Raw genomic sequence first — 21,160 nt, 5'->3', positions numbered from 1 at the left:
GCACTTGTCCCCATGGCCAGGGGGCAACCTGTGGCTGTGTCCAAGCTGCCCTGCAGGGCAGGGGAGAGCTTTAGTTCTTGACCCTTTGCATGAGCATTTCCTGCCCTGGCTTCTCCAGAGCAGCAGCATTTCCTAAGGTTGTAGTTTGTGCTGTACCTGATCTGCAGATTAATGGAGCTCAGCAATCTCAGATGGTAATCTCCTGCTTTTCAGGAACATGATACGTGCACTTATTTACACTCACATTACTGCTCATGAATGTATAAGCAACTGCCAAGGGAACCAAAAATAAAAATAAAAAATAAGASTCGTGGGAACTCTGATTTCTAATTAGAAACACTGCACATCTCTTATAATTTTGGCTCCCAGAAGTTAATAGAAAATGAGATCAAAGTCAGCATGTGTTTACCAATGGTACATCATGCCAGACCAAGCTTCTTTGATGTGCTGAGAGATCTGAATAGGAAATGCAGATCTCATCTATCTGAATTTCACAAAAACATTTAATGTGCTGTCACTTGGGACCATATCTGCTAGAYAAATGGTAAGGGAGCTCACAAAAGAGCTGGAAAAATGCATGAAGTTTGGAACAGGACAGATGACAACCTGATTTTGTTGGAAARAAAATTACTGYTCTGGAAAGAGGTTAGTAGTAGAGATTCTTAGAGATTCTTGTGGGTTTGTGGTGGTTTAGTCATCATCTGTCACAGCACTTATGCTGTTCCTCTTCCCTCAACCCCACAAGTTCCTGGGGCATTTTCTTACCAGGTGCTGCAGGGCTGCACAACAAATAAATGCAATCCTGCCCTGGACCCTGGGCTGCATTACCCAGCTGGTGGGAGCTGCTGGTGCAAGGCAGCTCCTCTTCCCATGGAGAAATCCTCCCCTGGGCTGAAAGTGTGTGCTCCAGCGACGGCTTCAGCACACAGCAAGAGCAGGGAAGGAGATGTCTCCCACCTTCCGTGAGCATGGGCACTTTCAGAAGACATTTCAGGGCTGCACAAACATCACAAAATCTTCTGGACTCGAGTGTAATCGGCAGCACTGCCAGTCTTCTTTCAGCTCATTAAGAAAAGAGGCTCCTGTGCTTGGCAGAAAAAAKAATGAATGCAGAAAAATGTTAKTTTTAATTGAAAATTGCATGATATRAYGAAGCAGAAAGATGCAATATCWTTYAGGAGGAACTAGGGAACTTGAGGGCACAGAGTCAAAGCAGTGTGATGATCTTTCATTAAATATGATGCACCTTGAACYTGCAATGAGATTTGTGTTACAGACTGTAAGTGCATCACTTGGAGAGATGATGAACCAGGGATTTATTTTCAAAGAAACAAAGGTATCTAGAAAGTACTGTCTGAGCTCCTGGAGCAAGTTCAGCTGAGGGCTACAAAGATAATGAGAGGACTGGAGCATCTCTTGTGAAGRAAGGCTGAGAGAGTAGGGCCTGCTCARCCTCAAGAAGAGACAACTGAGAGGGCACCCATCAGTGTCTGTCAGTGTCTGCAGGGAGGGTGCCMAGGCAATGCAGCCAGGCTCTGCTCAGTGGTGCCAGGCAATAGCAGAAACTGATGCAAAGGAATTTTCACCTGAATATGAAGAAGAAATTCTTTACTGAGCAGGTGACCTCACACTGAAAAAGATTGTCCCGAGGTTGTGGAGCCTCCCTGACTGGAGATACTCAAGAACAATCTGGACACAATCCTGTGCCATGGGCTCTGGATGACCCTGTTAGAGTGGGGGGGTTGGACCAGGTGACCCACTGTGGTCCCTTCCAACCTGATCCATTCTGTTATTCTAAACTGATTTTATCAAAGAGGATGGGACATGCAATGACATTTTCCTTGTGAGATCTTTCTGAAAGGTGCCATAAAACCCTTTGGAAAGGGGGCCCTCGCTTTGGAAACAAGAAGGATTTGAGAACCAGTTCCCTCATTGTGTGAAGAATGAAGAAGCAGACACAATGAGGGAACTTACAGGTTCTTTTAATGAGAGAAACACTAAAAAGTTAAACTTAATGAGTTTTCCAGAATCAAAGCTAACAGGAGAAACAATTATTCTTGGTAAAACTATCAATACCGAACCTCGGGGAAGGAAAAGGACTTTTATCTGACACAGCAAGACATGGAAATAAAATGGCCATGAATATACTTAGATTGGAACATTGGGGGGAAAATAACTACCAGGAAGCATGGTTGTCTCCCAGTAAAGGCAAAAAAAGCAGATGCAGTTTTAGGACAGCAGCTACTAAGAATATGGAAGGGCCACCTTGAACACCACCATCCTGCAGCAGGAAAAAAAAACATGTTAAGTCATAACGCATTTGTAGTTTGCAGCTGGACTTACAGAAACCAAAGGGATCCCAAATTGCATGGCACTTAAGTAAAACCACTTCATCTCTGAATGGGAGCAACTGCTCTCAAAGCAGCATGTTAATGCTGAGATTGAAAGGCCCATCCTACATCAGAACAAGCAATTCCTTGACTCTGGGGTTGTAAATGAAACTGGAATCACATCTATCTGGCTGTTTGAGACCCATCTGCTCCTGCTCTGAAAAGTAGAGAACAAAATGAAAGCCCAAAGGAGCAGCAAGCCCATTATATGGRACTTCATCCAACATTCAGATCCACAGCTGAATCTGAATTGCAATGGCAGAGAGTTGGCTATAAATCCTCTGTGTTGGAAACCAGACCTTATAGAAAAGCTTACATAATTTATAGAAAAGCTATGATCTATAGCTATTGAACTATATTTTCCTACTCCAGGTAGGAAATTAATGCAATTTGAAGATGAAAAGATCTCTGGACATTACCACAATGACATTCTGATGTGTCTTGCTCTCTATGCCTGCCAAACCATTAGCCAGCAGAAACTTTGTTTTGGGCATGTGTCTGTCTGTGAGGCATCCTCTCYTTAACAGAGCAGTTGGACCCCTGCTTAGGGGGTGCCATTTGAGCCATCCCCCCTTGCTGTGGCTCATGAAAAGCTGTTGCACTTCTAATTAATTTCCCAACCAAAAAACATTACAAGCTTTTTGCAGGCCACAAGATGGCACAGATGTAGTAGCTATATAGAACTGCATAAGGCAGCCCAACATGACTAGATTAGAAATAAAAATTAACTTTGAGTTTAATATCAATTAGGAGTTGGAGGGGAGAGAAAAATACCTAATTTTGGTGAAAAATCAACTTTATTTCTACTCGAAGGACAGTGTTCTCTGAGCCTATAAACAATACTAAAATCCTTTATTTACAGTAATTTTGTGTATGTGTTTACAATGAAATTACTGAACACACAAATTATTTTTGAACAAGGTAATCAGTTTTGTCTGAGATCTATCAGAATCCCGTGATTTTAGATTATTTTCAATCAAATGGTGCAATCATTATGGAATAGCTTTTTAGTGATCCATTTTTTYCAAGCTGGAAAATTCTTTAATACCAACAAACTCTATCTATCCTACAGACAAGTCCWTTTGCAACCATTTTCAATTTTTGAATAGCAAAAGAGTTTGAGATRTCACATACCAATTACTTTTTGGAAATAGTCTTTTTATGATATGACCACGAGGCAATTAATTCACTCCCTGATACAATAAAGTTAGTGGTGTGGATTTACAGGTTTCAGATTCACTGCTCTGAAAGTGTGTCACAAGGGACTGGACAGTATAGATTTACTGCCTCCAGGATGCTTGCTTTTGTTATCCCTTAACTACTGAGGAAATTATTTGAGGTAAAGAAAAGRAGACATGTATCAAGAACTACACAGGGAGTAGGAATTTCATTATATGTCTGTTATGGATTTTTTTAAACAAAAATTATGTGATACATRTCATTCACCAGTGAGTTTTGCCAATTGTCTTGCAGCTGTTAAGCATCTAGCATAACAGACTGGATATCAATATCAGTTCCATAATTAAGATTTTTAGGAATGCCTGCAATAAAATATTAACTTTCTATTCATGAGCTGCCACATTCATCAATAATTGTCACACATATCAGGGATTTGGGGAGGTCCCTTTATGGTAGAATAATCAAAATCTAAGCATAAATAATAATCTAAATACTTATATATGTTCTCCAGAAATATCTATATCTAGCCATCTAATCTTTACCCAAAGGGAAGGAAAAGCGTATCTTCTTTATTCAAATCTGTAGCAAATCAGAATTCCTGATTAGCATTCAAATGGAAAACTGACCTTTCCAAATTTGCTACTTTTCACAGAAGCAAACTGTTCTCTGRCTTGGGCAGTGGAGAGACTCACAGAAGGCTGTATTTTTTAAAATGAKATCTGAAACTTTAATTAACAATTTTTTATTTGTGTTGACAGCCTTCCTTATGTAAGTGACTGAGAAATGCCTGTGACTGTTCTTGTTACACCTGGGGTAATATTTATAAGGAATTTCCTAGTAAGTAAGAATTTAAGGCACTGACATTCACTAATAATCACAGATACAGTTTTTAAAACAGCCTAAGGGGTTTGAATACATAATTCTTCCCATCCTTCTGTCATTATCATCCWCTGTAGTCTTGTACCTATTCAGGAYTCAATTCTCCAAACACAGAATGTAGTTCCAGGAAGCCTGTAATGATGGGGAGGAGGAAGGAGGCAATGACAACTCATTCTTCAGGTTAAAATCTTCCCCAGGGAAAGAATCCACACTTAGAGCTCTGTAGAAAAAAGAAAAAAGAAAAAACAAAAAAAGAAATTGAAGAAAATAAGGAAATGGAAAAAGGAAAATGAAAGGAAACTGAAAAAGAAGTGGGAAAAGGAATAAGAAAGGGAAAAAGAAAGGGAAAGGGGAAGGAATAAGAAAGGGAAAAAGAAAGGGAAAAGGGAAGGAAAAGGAAAAACAGAAGAGACGAAATGCTGATTCATTCCCACAACTCTCATGACAAATGAAAAGAGTCAACTTCTTCTCAAACAGTTAGATCCTCTACTCACACCAAGCAGCATTACTCCAGAGCTCAACAGACTGACACCAAAGAATACATTCTTCTCTTATATTCATGTAACTCAGCACAGAAACAGATCAAGAAAATATATAAACTGTTTATTGTTTAAATTGAGGGTAATAAATAGTCTTTAAATTTGCTGAGAGGATACATAACCCATGRCAAAAACTCAATCTTGTTATTCCCTTTAATTTTAAACTGATTTGTACAGTCTCTGAATGCTAAAAACACTACTCACAGTGAAACACATACAATGTCCCTGTTGTTTAATTACASCCTTTGATAATTAATTGTTTTGGCTTTTGTAGAGAATACACATCCTGAAATCTTGTTTACAGTTGCCTGCTCATGTTGCGGTTAGTGGCCACATTCTGAAACCATATGCATATCTGTAGAATTTTGTTTTCCTGCCTCTATCTTCATAGGTAAATGCACTGATGAGCCTTTTCTTCTCCAGGCTGAACATCTGCAGCTCTTTCAGCCTCTCCAGGGCAGCTGGAGGCCAGTCACARAGTGGTGCAGCACAGGGACTGRTACCRGTACCAGYACTACAGAACATCTYCATTAMTGACAAGAATGATGGGACAGGGTGYGCTGTCAGCACATTTGCAGATTGTATTCATTATTAAAATCAGTTACAGATAAAATCACATCTCTCCCTCCTTTTTTTTTTTACATTCAGTTGCATTATTCTCCTTATCCTAGGACTGAACATGATAAYATCTGGAGAGAAAACAGACCTTGGCACTGAATTCTCTGGCAATGTAAACCTGCTAGAAATTTTTTTAAAAGGTGATGCTGTATTTGATCTTTCTGCAAGATTTCAATTCTCCCAAAAAATGCACTGAAAGCAAAGCAGAGTCTCATCTGCAGTTGTAGCAGTATGATCAAAACATCAGTGAAAAAGACCTTGAGGAGCCCTTGGCTTTCCTTGAGGTGAGAAGTACCAGGAGATGTTCCACCTGGCTGAGAGCATTTCCTGACTGGGGAGAGGGTTTTGCCAGAAGATTCTGAGCTTTCAGCATGGCTGCAAAGAGATGGAATCACTGAATTGGTATAAGCCAGGAGGTCATTTCAGACAGCAACATTTCATCAACTGCCATGGATTTTCAAWGTGACAAGCAAAGAAAAGAGCTGGAATCAACACGTGAGGTACTGTTTCATGGGAGATATATCCTGAGGATCAGCTTGGGAAAGGTGGAGAGAAAATTCTTCTTTTCACAAAACTATTGGAATAAAAAAACCTCAAATCCAGCTACAGAAACAAGTTTGAGATACTCTTCTCAGATCAATGATCTTTTTATTGGATTCATGTAATTAAATCCCAGTTGAATAGGAATGACAATGTCTTACACCTAGAAAAAATACTTGGGCACCTAAAGCAAGAACTCAGGCACTGAAGTTTTGCCTAAATCATAACCACGGCTCCATGTCACAGGTCCCAGACATTCCCAGATTGCTGTACTGTCTATAAAATGTGCTTATTTCTGGCCCAGGTGTGAGGCACAGGGCCTTTGGCATTTTTCTCAGTGGCAGTCACCGTAAGAAAATATGCTATGTATGGGTTGCCATTGGCAGGAGGGCACAAAGGAACTGGAGTTATTTACACACTCCAACAAGCCTCAAGCTTTTGAATAATGAACTTTTGAAGAAAATGAACTGTAACAGCAACAATACTAATGACAGAGGGTATAAGAAAAGAAACTATTCACAGTGGGGAAAAAAAAAACTAATAATAGAAAATACCAATAATAGAAAACATCATGTTTTCTTGATCGGAAGGAACTTCTTCTCCTGGACACGTGTCCCTTTTCCCTGTCCCCAGCAATGGCATGAGGTGGTTTAGAATAACCTCCATGCTCTAGCCATGCCCCCTCCCAGCTATTGCAAAAAATTAACCCTGTGCTGGCCAGAACAAGGACATTATGAAATAATTTTTAGATGCAGATTAACAACAGCCATTTTCTTCTACCTTTTTTTTTTCTGGAAACATTGCAAATACAATGAATAAAAGTAAATTTTTTTTCACTGTGTTTTTGTGTTATTTGGCTTCTGACCCTTATATTTGATCTTCTCCTTTATTCTTTTTCTTAGATCTTGTAAGTAGATATCTGCTTTATCCACCCAATCTCACAGCAGGGTTTCTCTCAACACGAGCCACAGTCTCTGCTGGATGCCCCTTTACACTCCCTCCTCTCCCTCTGCCAGGGGGTGCAAACCCAAAGCAYCCTGCTGCCTCCACAAATGGCTGRTTGTTTTGAGTCATTAACCATCAATATTCAGCCTCTCACCGCAGCTTTACATGGTATTTCATTTCCTGGTGGTTTAGGAAAGAGCTCCAACGCATGCAGACTGTGTTCAGGCTCCCTGCTGATGTTCCTCCCTCTTGTCTACACTGATGTGCCATTGAACTGYCCTGTGGCTGCAGTGCAGCCTGGTTTTCCTTTCCACCACCAAGTGGATATGGGACCAGAGGGAAAGGAGGAGGGCAGAAAAGGCAGGGGAGCAGACTCAGGCCTTGTACCAGGAGGGATCAGGATGAGGATAAAGTGAACTGCCAGAGCTGGGGACTTTGWGATGATTTTCATCTGATGAACTACATGTAGACACATGTTCCTGTAGGGGTGGCTGACCCAATGGTTTTCCAAGCACACCAACATTCCTTTTGGGATTTAGTACATCTTCCCTTGCTGTCACTGGCACAGTTACCATATGGTTATGGAGGAGGACTCATTATTTCATCATCAGAGTGCGATTCCTAGAAACATGGAGCTGTAAAGATACTGGGTCCTCACCCAGTGTAAGATACAAAGGGATGGAAAAGAAAGGTGGCCTCTTGCTTCCTCTGTTATTACCAGCCATGGCCACAAACCTACTGAATCTGAATTTTCTCCRGTTTTACTTTATGACCAAGAAAAGTAACAAGGGAGAAAATTCAGGGAGTTCTCAAAGCAGAGGCTGATTTGGGGTTGGCCTACAGAGCACSAGACCAGATGGTAAACGGTGACAAAACAGGTTTGAAAGCTGGAGGGAGGCACCATATAATGCTAACTCAGCCCTTTGGATAGGTACCAGTTACCTCCTGCAGTGGAAGAAAAGGCCATAAAGCAGATCCATTCCCTTAGCCAAGTGCAAATAATACTGCTCTTCTGCTGGAAAGGTTATGTTTTGACATAAGCATCACACAGTGTTTTTCCGGACAGTTGGAGGCAATACACAAACACCGTGGAATCATGGAGTGATTTAATAACTAGATTGGGCACTTGGACAGCTTGCATTCCCTCGGTAAAAGGAAGTTTTGCTCTTTAGCTATCTCAGCACTGATGGCTCTCATASCACATCACAGTCCATTGCACAGTAAGTGGAAGCTCTTGCTGCCAGCTTTCATTTGTTTGTTTTTCCCTGATTRAAGGGCAAAATCATAACACACTGGCTGGCCACTTCATTTCACATGAGCAAAGATGCTGGTAAAGTAGCCTGGTTTCTAAATAAAAGTTTAATGATTTGACACACAGCAAGAAAGAAACAGGCTCTCTCAGGTTTTATCCTCAGACACACACAGAACAACTTTTATTTCTTGTAATAGATGATGAGCAACACAGCTCTGTGGCWGCGAAGGTGAATGTGTCACAGAGTGCTGACCTTTGCTAACCTCACCTGGGCAGGTCACAAAGCCATCATCCTCCCAGTAAAGCAGTACCTGTGCTCCCTGCATTCTGCTCTCACATCATCTTGCTCAGAGACAAAGGGAGATCACTGGATGAATATGGAACCTAGTAAAATTCAGAGCACTGGTTCTGCTTGTGTTATTAAAACTGAGATATCATTTCAAGTAATTCCAAAGTAGTATAAAAAGTATCATGAGTAAGATATACATACACTCTACTCACAGATTCCTAATATAATGAAAGTTCTATGTGTCATTTTCAATTCTTTTGTTTTCATTTTTGCCCTGCAAGTATCAAGGTTGGACAATTTTTTTCTTACAATTTTGAAGGAAGATTTCTCTAGACAAACAAAATATWCTCAGTGAATGTTAAGGCTAATCAAAAGGGGAATATACTGGTTCTTCATCAAAAGTATTTTTATTCCAGGGTAGAAATTAGTCCAAAAACTTAAATACGTAAATTAATGCTGTTGTTATAAGAGTTACCAAAACCAACCCCCTCCACAGTCTAAAGAAACTTGTCTTCTTTCCACTGACCCTCCTGGCTCTTGAGACAACCTTTGGAATTTTTTCTTTTTTTCTTTCTCTGGAAAAAAAAAAACCACATTCCCATACTTCTATCATAAAAATCAGATTAAATAAAAGCCTTGCACTATTATTAAAAAGCAAAAATTGCTTGAGATGATMTTTCCATCTCTTTCTCAAGCCATCTTTATGAACTGAGATAAAAAATGCTCACCCTGTGAGCATTTGTCTTTCCAATTGGGCAGTTCTCTCTCCCTCTCTCAGGTTTTCCTCTGAAATGTGGAAAGGGAGATGAAAGAAGCAGGAGCACTGAAGTCACACCATGGCTGAGGCTTTTCATCCGTGAAGGTGTTTTGAAATGACAACTTCACAGTAGCATTTGTTCAGAAGCACAGTATAATAGGTAGTAATCAATAAATGTAGTATAGAATACATAATATTATTACAATATATGATGTCTAATCACAATGCCACCTGCTTGTGCTGTGTTGAGTGGTGGAAGTACAAAGTCAAAGTGCCCGCCACACCATGTCCATGCAGTAACCTCTTGGCACGGCTCTGAAATAACACGCAGGGAGTTCTCCTCAGAGCTCCTTTCCTTCTCCCTCACCCCGGGGGGCTCCTCACCTGCCCTCACCCCGCACAGCCCGCTGCCGCCCCATCCCACAGCTCCCTTGCAGGAGCACCAGCKCTCCCCTGTCCCCGCAGCCCCTGAATTTTAGCCAGGCTCCTTTGAGGGATATTTTATAATCAAGGATCTTATTATCAAGCCCGAGCGCTTTTGCGGAGCGCGGCTGTCGGCGGTCCCCACATCGCAGTGTGGAAGCGGAGCGGCGCCCCATGACCCCTGTGCGCTGCCGACACTTCATCTCAGCGCACTCCATCATCACATCGCCAGGCTGGGGTCTTTCTGGAGAAAAACCTCCCCAAAAGCCACTGTGCTGAAGGGGAAAGCAGCCAGAAGCGTGGGGCAAACGTGGCCGGACTGACTGCAAGAGCCAAGTTTCTTTCACGGACAGAAAGCAAGTGCAGCTCCGAACCCGTGTTGAGGATGCAACAGGGTGTGAGCTCCTCCCGCAGCCGCTGCAGCCTCTGCTCCTGCCCGGAGGGGCGGCTGCAGGGTCGGGAAGAGCGGCTCCAGGACCGGAGGGGCGGCTGCAGGGATGGAGGGGAGGCTCCAGGGCGGGAGGGGCGGCTCCAGGGCCGGAGGGGCGGCTCCAGGGCGGGAGGGGCGGCTCCAGGGCCGGAGGGGCGGCTCCAGGGAAGAGAGGGGCGGCTCCAGGGCCGGAGGGGCGGCTCCAGGACAGGCGGGGAGGCTCCAGGCTCGGCCCCGCGGAGCTCCGGCCCCGGGCGGGAGTTGCGGGCGCTGTGGGCGGATGGCGGCGGAGCGGGGAGCGGGGCTGCGCATCTTCCGCGATGTGAGTACGCGGCACCCCGGCATCAGCCCATCTTCCGCACAGGGCACCTGCGAGGGTTTGGGGAGGGGGCACCTGGTTTCTTGTGTTTCGCCTTTTTCTTTTGTCCCTTTTTCTCTCCATCCTTCTTTTTTCYCCTTTTCTTTMTTTWCCTTTTTTTCTTTTCCTTGAATTRTTATCTCCCTCCGTGGAAGRGGGTGAAGCCCARYGAGTCTTTCCCYTTTTCCTTTSCCCTTCCCCTTTTGCTTCTAATGGWTGCATGTGTAAGAAGAGCMCTTTAGTGTATGGGGGTGKCTAGAAGAGGTTCTGGGTGAAAACAGTCACCTTTCAAAATAAGTTGCCTCGAATTTTATTGTTTTAATTGGGACAGGGTTGGAGGGGGGGACTTTTCACTAAAGTTTCTCACCCTATAAAAGTTTATTTTCCACAAACTGTGCAGGCTCCTTCCCATCCCATTAGACCCTGATGAATTTGAGGTGCCCAAGGTAAATGTGCAGAGAATCCTGAACCCCTCAGCCCTTTGAGGGTGAGCCCAGGGAGGTGCCCCGATGTTCATCTGGCCAATCCCTCACGGGTGCTGTACCAAATGGTCACCCCGAGCTCCACATCTTGCAAGGTGCAACTCTTAAGCTTTTTGTCTAAACTTGTGCAGCACAGAGCACTTCTTTGTTTCAAGGTAAAYCCTGATAAAAGGCAAACTCCCACCCAAAGGTCTTCCAAGTATCCCCTGACCTTAGTGRGACCTACAAATCTTGAGACCAACTCTACTACCAACTCTGATCTGCTTCAGACCAGTTCCTGYATTGGTGATTTTTCACCATATCAGCTGGAAAATGCATGTTAGGTATTAAAGGACTCTTTATTTCGATCTTTTCTCTAAAGTGTCCACTTTAACTTCCTCAATCTTTCCCGAAATTATTTCTAGTAATCCTCATCTGCTCATCTCCTGTTTTCTCTAGCCTCCCTAGTAAATAATTTAAATAAGACTTTTTGTTGGTTTCTTTTATTTCAATTCTAGTGTATATTGAAAATGCAGGGGGGATTTTGTCTCTGAGATACCACTTGCAAGAGAAATGGGAGAATTACAGTCATACATCACAAAAACAGTAGAGAAATCTAAGTTGCCAGGAAAAAGTTCAAAACATTAAATGGAGCCAACTGCCCAGTTTAACTCAGCACACTGGGTTAGGAAACTGCATGGTCAGAATATCTGATAAACTGAAAACATTTAATTTTGCTAAATTAAAAAAAATATTCAATATAATTTTTTTTTGTTTCATTTTCAGCATTTTTTTAAACCAGTGTAAGGTTTGTATTTATAGGAAAGCAAATACCTTTCACAAACTTGTGAATAGGAGGGAGGGAGGCTGTTTCTGTGATTCTACGCTTACATCTGGAAGAAAACCTTAAATCCAGATCAAATCAGAGCAGGGACTGGGCCCTGGGGACCCTTCCTGCTGTGAGAGTACATTCATGTCACAGATATTTTAGATATTTGGGGGTGTGTAGGTGTGTGRTTACCCCTCAGAGAAGTACCCCCACCTGTACAAACACCTTTTAATTAGACCAGGCAGCAAGAGGTTTGTTGTAAGGCTGTCCAGAAAGGGCAGGCACTGGRGTCCTGATCCCACTGGGGAGTAGAATCATAAAATCATAAAATGGCTTGGGTTGGAAAGGACCTTAAAGATCATGTAGTTCCAACCCYCCTGCCATGGGCAGGGACACTTTCCACCAGACCTRGTTGCTCARAGCTGCATCCAACCTKGCTTTGAGCACCCCACCATCCACAACCTCCCTGGGGCTCCTGTTCCAGCTCCTCAGCATCCACACAGTAAAGATTTTKTTTCCTRATATTAATATAAACCTACTCTCTTTCAKTTGGAAGCCATTCCCCACTGWCCTGCCACCACATGCTCTTGTGAATAATCTCTCTCCAGAGAGACCTAATGAAAGTGATATATGATTTCTACAGCAATGTCCTCCCTGATCTTCTGTCAAAGTCCCTCTCAAGTGTCTAAAGGATTTTAATATTTCGTAAAGGTTGGGTGAGGGGGCTAATTARACAAATTAATATAAACTCTAAATAATAATTATAAAATAATTAATACATTAGACAATTAATTTAATTTTTTTTTAAATCACTGCATAAATTTTTGCCGCTCTTGACTCACATTTATGGCACACTTCTGTTTGATTGAAACTACATTGCTACATCCCTTCCAGAGTTCAATCCTTGTACTGAAAATTGAGTGTATGATTTATGTGGATAAATAGGGAGGGAAAATGTCATTTTACTAAGTAAATTTCATACTTTATGTGCTGTAAACTTGGTCCAATGCAAAGTTCAGCTTASAGGCCACCTCTGAAGTCCTGGATGTGTGTGTTACAGCTCTGTTAGGTCCCTGCCAACCCCACCCTACAGAAAAGAGTCACAGAGGTGCCCCAGCAGAGCTTGGCTCTTGGATCCGTCTTGTTTGGTTTCAGTTCCAGGAGCAGAGCARTTATGGAACGTGCTGGAGAAGCTGTTTAAATGCTACTAACATCTTAATGAACCAAAGAATGTTCCCCTTGCTGTCAGCTCTCAAAAATATATGTGCCCATTTTGAAACACTRTTAATATTCACAACARCAATAGAAACTATTTTTKGAAGGTTTTCTTTCTTCCCTTGCCTGGATATCATCACAGCATTGCCTGGATGAGTTCCCTGCAGTCCAGGCTGAGGTAGCCTGTGACACTGAGATTGATCCCTTGGTGCTGCCCAGCTCCTGTCCCAGCCCATCCCTTTGCTTCCTCCACACACACAAACCGTGAGTCTTTCTCACCATCCCAGATGCTCAGCATCCTCCCAGCCTGCTCTTGCTCTGCTCCTTAAAGCCATTTCTCTCAGCCCTAAATCTGGTATCATGGTAGTGCTGTGGTATTGGGTTTTGAGCCTGAACATGACCCTTATAATTCATAAACAAACTAAAAAACAAAGCTGGTTTTTATTATAGTCTTAGATTTCAGTGCACACAGCAAAGGAGGAATTGAAGAAAGCAATATGCTGAGGGAAGGATGGAGACACAAYAAGAATTTTAAAATTTTATGCAGTCTTGTGAAAATGTGATGTAGAACTCAGACTATAAATGTGCACTAAAAAAAGCATTGTTTGTTATTAACCCATACAAATTAACAAAAAGTGACYGTGTTCTCTCTGTCTCTCTTTTTGTTTAGATATTAAGAAGAGCGGACAAGAATGGTAAGATTGCTCAGATCTTGCCCCCTCCCTTTGGAAAAGATAATCCATCATTGATTCAGCATTTCAAGTCATGCTTTAAACATCCTAACAGAGAAACCAGCCATCCCTCTTTCATTTTATGTTTTCTGCAGTTTCATTGACATSTATTATGTTGTGCCCTGATTCTCCCTTCTTTAAGGACAGATCTTGTGCTTTCACAATTCRAGGTGTGTGTTTGATTTGCACTCTGGCTGCATGTGGGTGTTTCCTTAATGATGCTTTTCAAAACATCACTAAGAAAAATGACACTTACTACTTCTTAAAAGCATCAGAGGCTACATCCAGAAATCAGACTTRTTTTTGTATTTGTTCAGTGTGTCAATAGGGAGAATAAAGCCTTGAATCCAACCCATTTATAGCACCGAAGTCATGAGTTTTTTATTAGTAAGGGAAGCATTGAACAGTGTCAAACTCCCAGGTTTAACCCTGACAAGTCATTCCCAACCCAGTCAATCCTCAGAAAACAGATATTGTGTGTATTCAGTAAAGAGAAGGCAAATGGATACAACTGAGAAAATCAGTGATAATAACTTACAAGGAAGAAGTCTTGAACAACAAGTAGCTACTGTACAGTTTGATGGAATAATTGAGTATACTGAATAACCATTTACTGCTGCTGGGAGAAATCTCAACTCCACAGCTCACTTCTGGTTGCTATTTCTGCCCCAGCTCATGTGCAGCAACTGGCACTTCCCACAAGACCATGGTAGGCTCATTCAGAGAGCTCAGGAGCCCCAGAATCCATCACTGTGAGAGTGTTTTGGGAGTGTTTTCTTTGTTACCTCTCTCAGTCAACTTGCCAGTGGCTAGCCTGGGCAGTGATGGTGCAAGTAGAACTCCAGGGTRAGGTCTGGGATGGGGAGAAGAAGGRTCTCCCCTTCAGCAGTGCATTTCCAGCTTAGTTACCTGCCAGCCCCAGCCAAGCTCTGCTGGCATTTCCCTCAGACCCCCTCGCTGGTTTGGAATGATGTGTGTGTGTCTGCCCTGATGATGGATGAGGGTCAGAGCACATGGAGCTCATCATCCCCCCGAGTCTGGAGGAGATCCCATAGCTTTGTGTCCCTCCCCTGGGCTTTGGGCTCATGCTGTGCCAGCCCTGGTGGAGCCACAGCACCTTGGTGGTTGGGAGCACTTCCAGTCCTCATCTGGGTGTTCTTTGCCACAGCTCATTACATTGCTACGAAAACAGGGAGAACAGCTCACATGATCAGTGACAAACTTGCTTGTTCCAGTACAATACCAAACTGTATCACCCCCAGAGAATTTGGTCACTGGTATTCCTACCTGTRTATGGTTTCTTGACAACATGTTTTTGACAGAAAAGTGGCTAAATTCAGTCACTTCAGTTCTATTAATTTAAGCCCATGAACCTGAAATTATTTCAGCTCTTAGGCCTTAATTGTGTTTGCTCARCCATCAATTGCCCATGGGACTTCCACTTTGCTAATCTAGCACCGCACAGCCTTGGGCCACACTGAGATTTGTTTCAAGGCTGTAAAGTTAAGTACATTTTCAGAAAGGTTATTGGATATGTGAACATTTAATGAACATGTTTACATTGTTGCCAACATAGATTATTATCTTTGGTTAATGACCAGTCTACTCACACCTTCAGTGTCAGCTTTCTGTGCTACAGGAAACCAAGTGTTGGCTTTCAGTAACAAATGCCACACTAATGTCCACRATACAGCCCTTCCATATATTTTTAACAGAACTTTCTGTGCTGTATTAATTCTGTTTGTGAGATTTATCATAAGAGAAATATCATAAAAATGAGAAAATATCTGAGAATGAGAAATATATGAGAAAATATMATAAAAAATTTTGCTAGATTCTTGCTAGACGTCAAGGAAAAAAACATACCAAAAAAAAGTGGATCAAGCTGGTAACAGGAGTATTGTACAAGTTATCACTTTAACTTTGAATTGTTGGACTGTGGGACTTCAGGTAAGCCTTCCAAAGCAATGAAAGGCAATTACTCTTGCAAAGGTAATACAAAATGAGAGATCAGAGGAGGCAAGAAATTCTGCTGGACTGCTGCYACTCAAAAATGCTGCAATGATTTATGACATGTGTGTTTAATTGAGAAAGTCCTTTAGCAAACGCTCATGTGAAGGAAGTCATACAAATGGCTTCTTTCTTTGCCAGCCCAGGTGCACATATCATTCTTTTACTGACCTGTTTCTGGAAATATCAGCTRTGCAGAGATTCCATGAGAGGATCAGCTTCATAAACTCTTTATTTGTTGTTTCATGGCTGTGCAGCTCTGCTTGTGTGGAGCAGATCCATACTTCTCCCATAACTGAAAAGGTCATATGTTTTTTTAAAAGGGAGAACGAGGCATAAGGAAGGATTTTTCAGAACTATATGGTTCATAATATTGCCAAAAGCAGCAGAAAATCCTGAGGGGAAAAAAGCAATTTCAGAAAGGTGAGATGCTGCGCATTGTTGGTTTTGGAAAGAAAAACTTTCAGGTCTGTGTGTTAAAATGAAATTTTGGTCAGGTTTACTTTATAGAACTCCATGTGCTAAAAGGATTTCACACAGAACTAGTTTGGAAAAATTCCAGCTTAAAGGGAAAAATTCATAATTTCTTCTGCCGTTTAAAACAAAATCAAATTCATTAAATTCTTCTCAAAGAGTAAAATCTTGTTCCTAGCCTGCAAGGGAGGRAGTGAAGAAGTACAGAAAACTGGGACTGCGAAATGCAGTCTTTTTACAAAAAATTTAAAAAAAATAAATAAAATAATAAAAAAAAATTACTGCCCTCATCTCTCAGGCAACAGCGTTTGCCCCACATCCATGTCAATGCAGCACCTTTGTGCTTGTATGCATGAGATACATGTCTTTTATCTCCTGATATGCCAGGAGGAGCATGGGGCACCCCAATAGCCTTGCAGGGACCTGCAGGCAAGTCATACGTGTCAGTTGTTGGTGAATGTCACCCAAGGGGCCCATCAGACCATGCAGCTGTGACATGTGGCCAGTCAGAACTGCCCCCTGCTGTAATTCCCTCCTCTCAGCACAGGAATGGAATTCCAGGTATAAACTACATTGCAGAAATCCAATCAGAGACATTCTGACTGTCCAAGTAGATGGGGGAAAAAGGTAATAATTTACTGAGAATTCTCTACTGAGAATGTAACTCTTGCCCTTGCAGAGTAACAGTCTTCCTTCAGCATGGAGAAGGTGCCTCAACACTGCTGGTTCAGCACAGACCAGAGACAGGAAGCACCACAAATAAAATAACTAAAGAACAGTGYCCTGCCTTTGCTGGCATCGTGGTAGGGCTCATTTCTCTTCCCATCGCTCTGCGCTCAGTGGGAAGAAAACCACTGCTTTTGCCTTTTCCCAGAGCCTGTCTATCATCTCCTGCTCTGCATCTCCTCTCCTGCTCTGGAAACATGACATGCTCTGGCGTTTCAGACTGCCTTTGGCACTTTTCACTTTGGCTTCATCCATCCAAGCAAACCTGGAGGGAGTCACCCCCAGCCATGTCCCCCAGGAGGATGATCTCTCAGATGTCTCTCTCCACAAAATTTGATTTGGTTTTTGATTATGGCCTTCTTCCAGACTTAACAGCTCCTTCCCCAAGCTCTTGGATACCTCTAAGCCCTCAGGAGGGCAACTCTGATATGACGGGTTTAGAAAAGATGGTTTGTGTATAGATGTTTTCATTGATTTGCAGACACAACTCAGCTTTTRTGAAAAGGCACCGAGTATAACCTATATCTCAAACATTTTTAGAGCTCCTAAGAGGAAGGTATTTGAAAACATCACTGGTAATATTTGCTACAGAAGYRGACAKWYAWWWWAAAAAAAACTGAAAAGCCTGAACTGWAAGGAACACTGTAAACAGTGTGCTGCTGGCAGCCAAGAATGACTGCAAACAAATGAGGGAAAATTAAAAAATTTGGCTAAACAAAAGAAGACTAAATCTCCATAGATTGGCAAACCTGAATATCAAACAACCAGCAGAATCTTATTAATGTCAGAATCAGTGCATTTGTGTCTGGTTTAACTTTTTTCTCTGACATTTCAAACAAGCACTGACTGAAGGCTTTTTTCCCTCCCTGAAAATATATCTTTTGTAATGTGTTTGAACTAAAATCTGAAAATGAAAAATGTAGTCAGAGGAGACTAATCTTTGCATTGTCATATGTCTTCACTCAGTACCCCTGATGTCYATGGTACAGAGCAGGGACACCAGACTTCTAAATGTGGAATTCTCAAACTGTGTAAAATATTGTAAAAATAAATGCAGTATCAAAATTATTGTCGATTACAATAATCTGAGAATTTCAGGCCAGCCCTAAAGCCCAATAAAAAACTATGGGTCATAAATAAAGGATTCTTTAAAACAAGGCAAGTGCAGCAGTAGCACCCTGTCCCTTTCAGTGGTGTCAGTGACCAAAGGGATTGATTCAAGGATCAAATGCTTTTGAGTGCAGTGCCTCTGAGAGGTAGAGAAAGCACCTTGGGAAAGGGATCTCTTGAATCTTCCCTAAAGTGATCTGTCAGAGTTGGCCTGCAGGCTCTCAAGATTGCCACTTAGTGGATTAAACTCTTTTTCAAGAATTTTTTTTCTGAGTTATACCAAAGCAAGGAACACAAAGTCCCTGATTTTGGTATTTTTTATCTAGGCCAGTATCTCCTAACCTGGGGCTGTAACATCCTGACATCTCATGAGGTCTTCAGCCAGCCCAGAGACTGCCCCAGAAGCTCTTGGTGGCAGCTGCATCAGTGCACGAGGTGTCCCCTCCATGCAGCCTGGCCAGACAGGTCACAGCTTGACAGGGTGACCCATCTCTTGTGACCTTCCTGGTGAAAAASAGCAATGTGCAGGAATCCCTTGGGAAGCTCTCTGCACCATGATACCCAGAAGGGACAGATCTGAGTGGTTCAAAGTGGACATGTTTGAGCTATAGATGTACGGAATGACTTTGCAAAACACATATTCTGAGCAGAAGCCAGAGGACAGATATTCTCTGAACTGTACCATCCCTGGTTTAAGCTCCCAAGTTCCTCAGTGAATGGATTAGTAAGGCAAAAGCCTTGCAGTGCATCCCACATGGACCCTGACCACGCTGCTGTTTGCTTCCTGACCATCTGGATCTGCTGCAGACATCACCCTGGCTCATGTTTCAGAGCCCAGGTTCTGTCTGGGGTGGGATTCCCCATCCCACCTCCCTGGGTTTTTCAAGTGCCACAGGATTCTGTGCTCCAGATCCCCAAAATATTTCTGTAGAGATAACCTAAAGTCTCTCCCTTTAGCCTGTCCCTTGGAATCACTTGGTTACTTGTGYGAAGCTTTTCCAGCATAACAGATGGAATAATGGCTGAAAATCCTTATTTCTGATTATATCAACATAGAATGCAGATCAGAGTCAATGAAAGCTTAGTGAATTTGCCCASACTTTTAAGCTTCAGCTTCTGTGTGCTCTTCCTGATGCAGCCCCTTATGACTGGAACCTAGTGGATATTATTAGCATGCTTGCTTTGGCACACTGAAATTTGTTATTTTGGCAGGTCTTTCTTGGTCTGATTCCAGCCTATGTGACATGTGCCAGTAAATCCTGTGGKTTTCATCTTTTTGCATCTGGTTCAGTCCATCTGTGCCTGTTGTGATGTGTCCCCTCCCCTTAAATCATTGTCTCTGTGTGTATGGCAATATCTCACAGCACTSAATCTGACCCCAGCCTTTTACAGCAGTGTGGACTGTAGTTCCTTCCAAATCCCACAGCAGGGCCCCAGGAGCAGGGGAGCTGGGAGGAGACCCACATTTGCACTGCCTTCCCACTGTTTTCTTCAGACACACTCAATCTGTGTCTTGAGTGAGGCACTTGAAGGCTTTAGGTTCCTCAAAGGTTGATGGATCTCAAAAAGCCATGAAGAAGTGTCACAACAGCCACAGGGGATTTAGAAACTGAGCTCCCATTGAGAATTGTGATTCTGGATGGGGCTGTATTTTGGCCCTTCTCCATGGCAGACTGCTTCATTTTGGGCTCTGCCATTTCCTAGTCCCTCTTGTACCTTCCYAGTGAACAAATACTTTCTGCCACAGGGAATTTTTCTATTTATTAATTTCCTTGTTGCTGTCTCTTCTTCCTTTGCTAATTGTTGTTCTRCAAGGGCAGGGATCTGTGCACACAGAGCCCCAGACCTAAACAACCTCACTGCCCTGATTGCATGTTACCAGCCTGGGGGCAGGCTGGGCACTGTCTGGTTGGACCAAGACAGTGCTGTGGGCTCAGCTTTCCAAGTCCTATCCTTTTACATTGAACCCCAAGATGAGCTTTAGTCAAGTGTGGTTTTCCCTTTGATTGCCATAAATGCTTCCATGTGGCTCTTCCAAGTGCTGAAAGCCCCAGGACTGTCATTCAGCCCTATGAGCTCCATCTGATGTGGCTTCTGCTATGAAAAGACTGCTTTTTGACTGCTAAGAATGGCTCAMAATCCTAACAGGATCCCCAAAATAGGGGGCAGTGGAAGTGGTTTAGTTGTTCTCTACCATTTGATGGCATCTCCATGAGAAATCTTTTTTGTCTACATCCCTGTGACTTCCTTCACTGGATGTGGYCTCACCCTTTGCCATCATCTTTGTGTGCACAGACTGAAAATACCTGTGTGCCCTTGTCCATTGTTCACTCGATACCTTTGGACTCACTGAAACATTTCAACTCAGAGTCATCAGCCATCCWAAGCATGTCCTGGAGATTGCAGATGTTCCTGGAATGGGCAGGCTGGGGATATCCCTTGGGCATATTTCACACAAAGAAACATCTATTCAATAGATTAATTTTACTAAAATAAAAGTGAGAATGCAGTTTTAACCTGAAGGAGGGCTCCTGTGAGAGGCCATTCAAACCACTGTGTGAACATATTTTTAAATTTGTAAAGTGCTGTGTGGGGAGATGCATTTTATTGTTTATATTTTTGTCTGCCAGTTGGGAGAAAAAGAAGAGCAGGCAGCTGTGCCTGTTGATGAAGCAACCCTCCTTGTGAAAGGTGTCAGAGAAGATAGACAAAAGCCAGCAAGTCTTGCAAAACAGCTTCTTAGATAACTGGCAAGGCAAATACAGCTGAGGGCTGATTTCTCTGATGGATGCATAGCTTCAGAGAAGTTTGCCTTTCATGACTCATCCTTCTCYTGGCACTTTGCCAGTGGCAAGGATTGAAGGATCTCTAATAGAGGTTTCTGYTCAGCTRTCCTGTAGCACTTAAACCAGATAGTTTTTATCTGGGCACTCCAAGGGCACTGAGGTCTGCCCAGGGGAATGATGCTGAGGAGATGTCACACAGCCTTTGAAATAAAAGCTATT

At 42.6% G+C, this 21,160-nt stretch overlaps 1 protein-coding gene across 1 annotated transcript in view; it reads left to right on the top strand.

Moving 5' to 3' along the window:
• The first annotated feature begins 10,510 nt into the window (after positions 1-10,510).
• The window catches only part of NECAB1 (N-terminal EF-hand calcium binding protein 1), a 53,382-nt gene continuing 42,732 nt past the window's right edge, over positions 10,511-21,160 (top strand). The window contains exons 1-2 of the mRNA XM_057370366.1: positions 10,511-10,563; positions 13,775-13,799. Coding sequence (XP_057226349.1) covers positions 10,522-10,563; positions 13,775-13,799 — 67 coding nt within the window. The 5' untranslated portion in view covers positions 10,511-10,521. The remainder of the gene's footprint in view (positions 10,564-13,774; positions 13,800-21,160) is intronic.

Source organism: Malurus melanocephalus, unplaced genomic scaffold, assembly GCF_030028575.1.
Source record: "Malurus melanocephalus ecotype Western Australia unplaced genomic scaffold, MMel_1.1 scaffold_123, whole genome shotgun sequence".
In the NCBI taxonomy this organism is placed as follows: Eukaryota; Metazoa; Chordata; class Aves; order Passeriformes; family Maluridae; genus Malurus; species Malurus melanocephalus.
The sequence above is the reverse complement of the archived record's forward strand: the minus strand, read 5'-3'. Positions and strand labels throughout refer to the sequence as shown.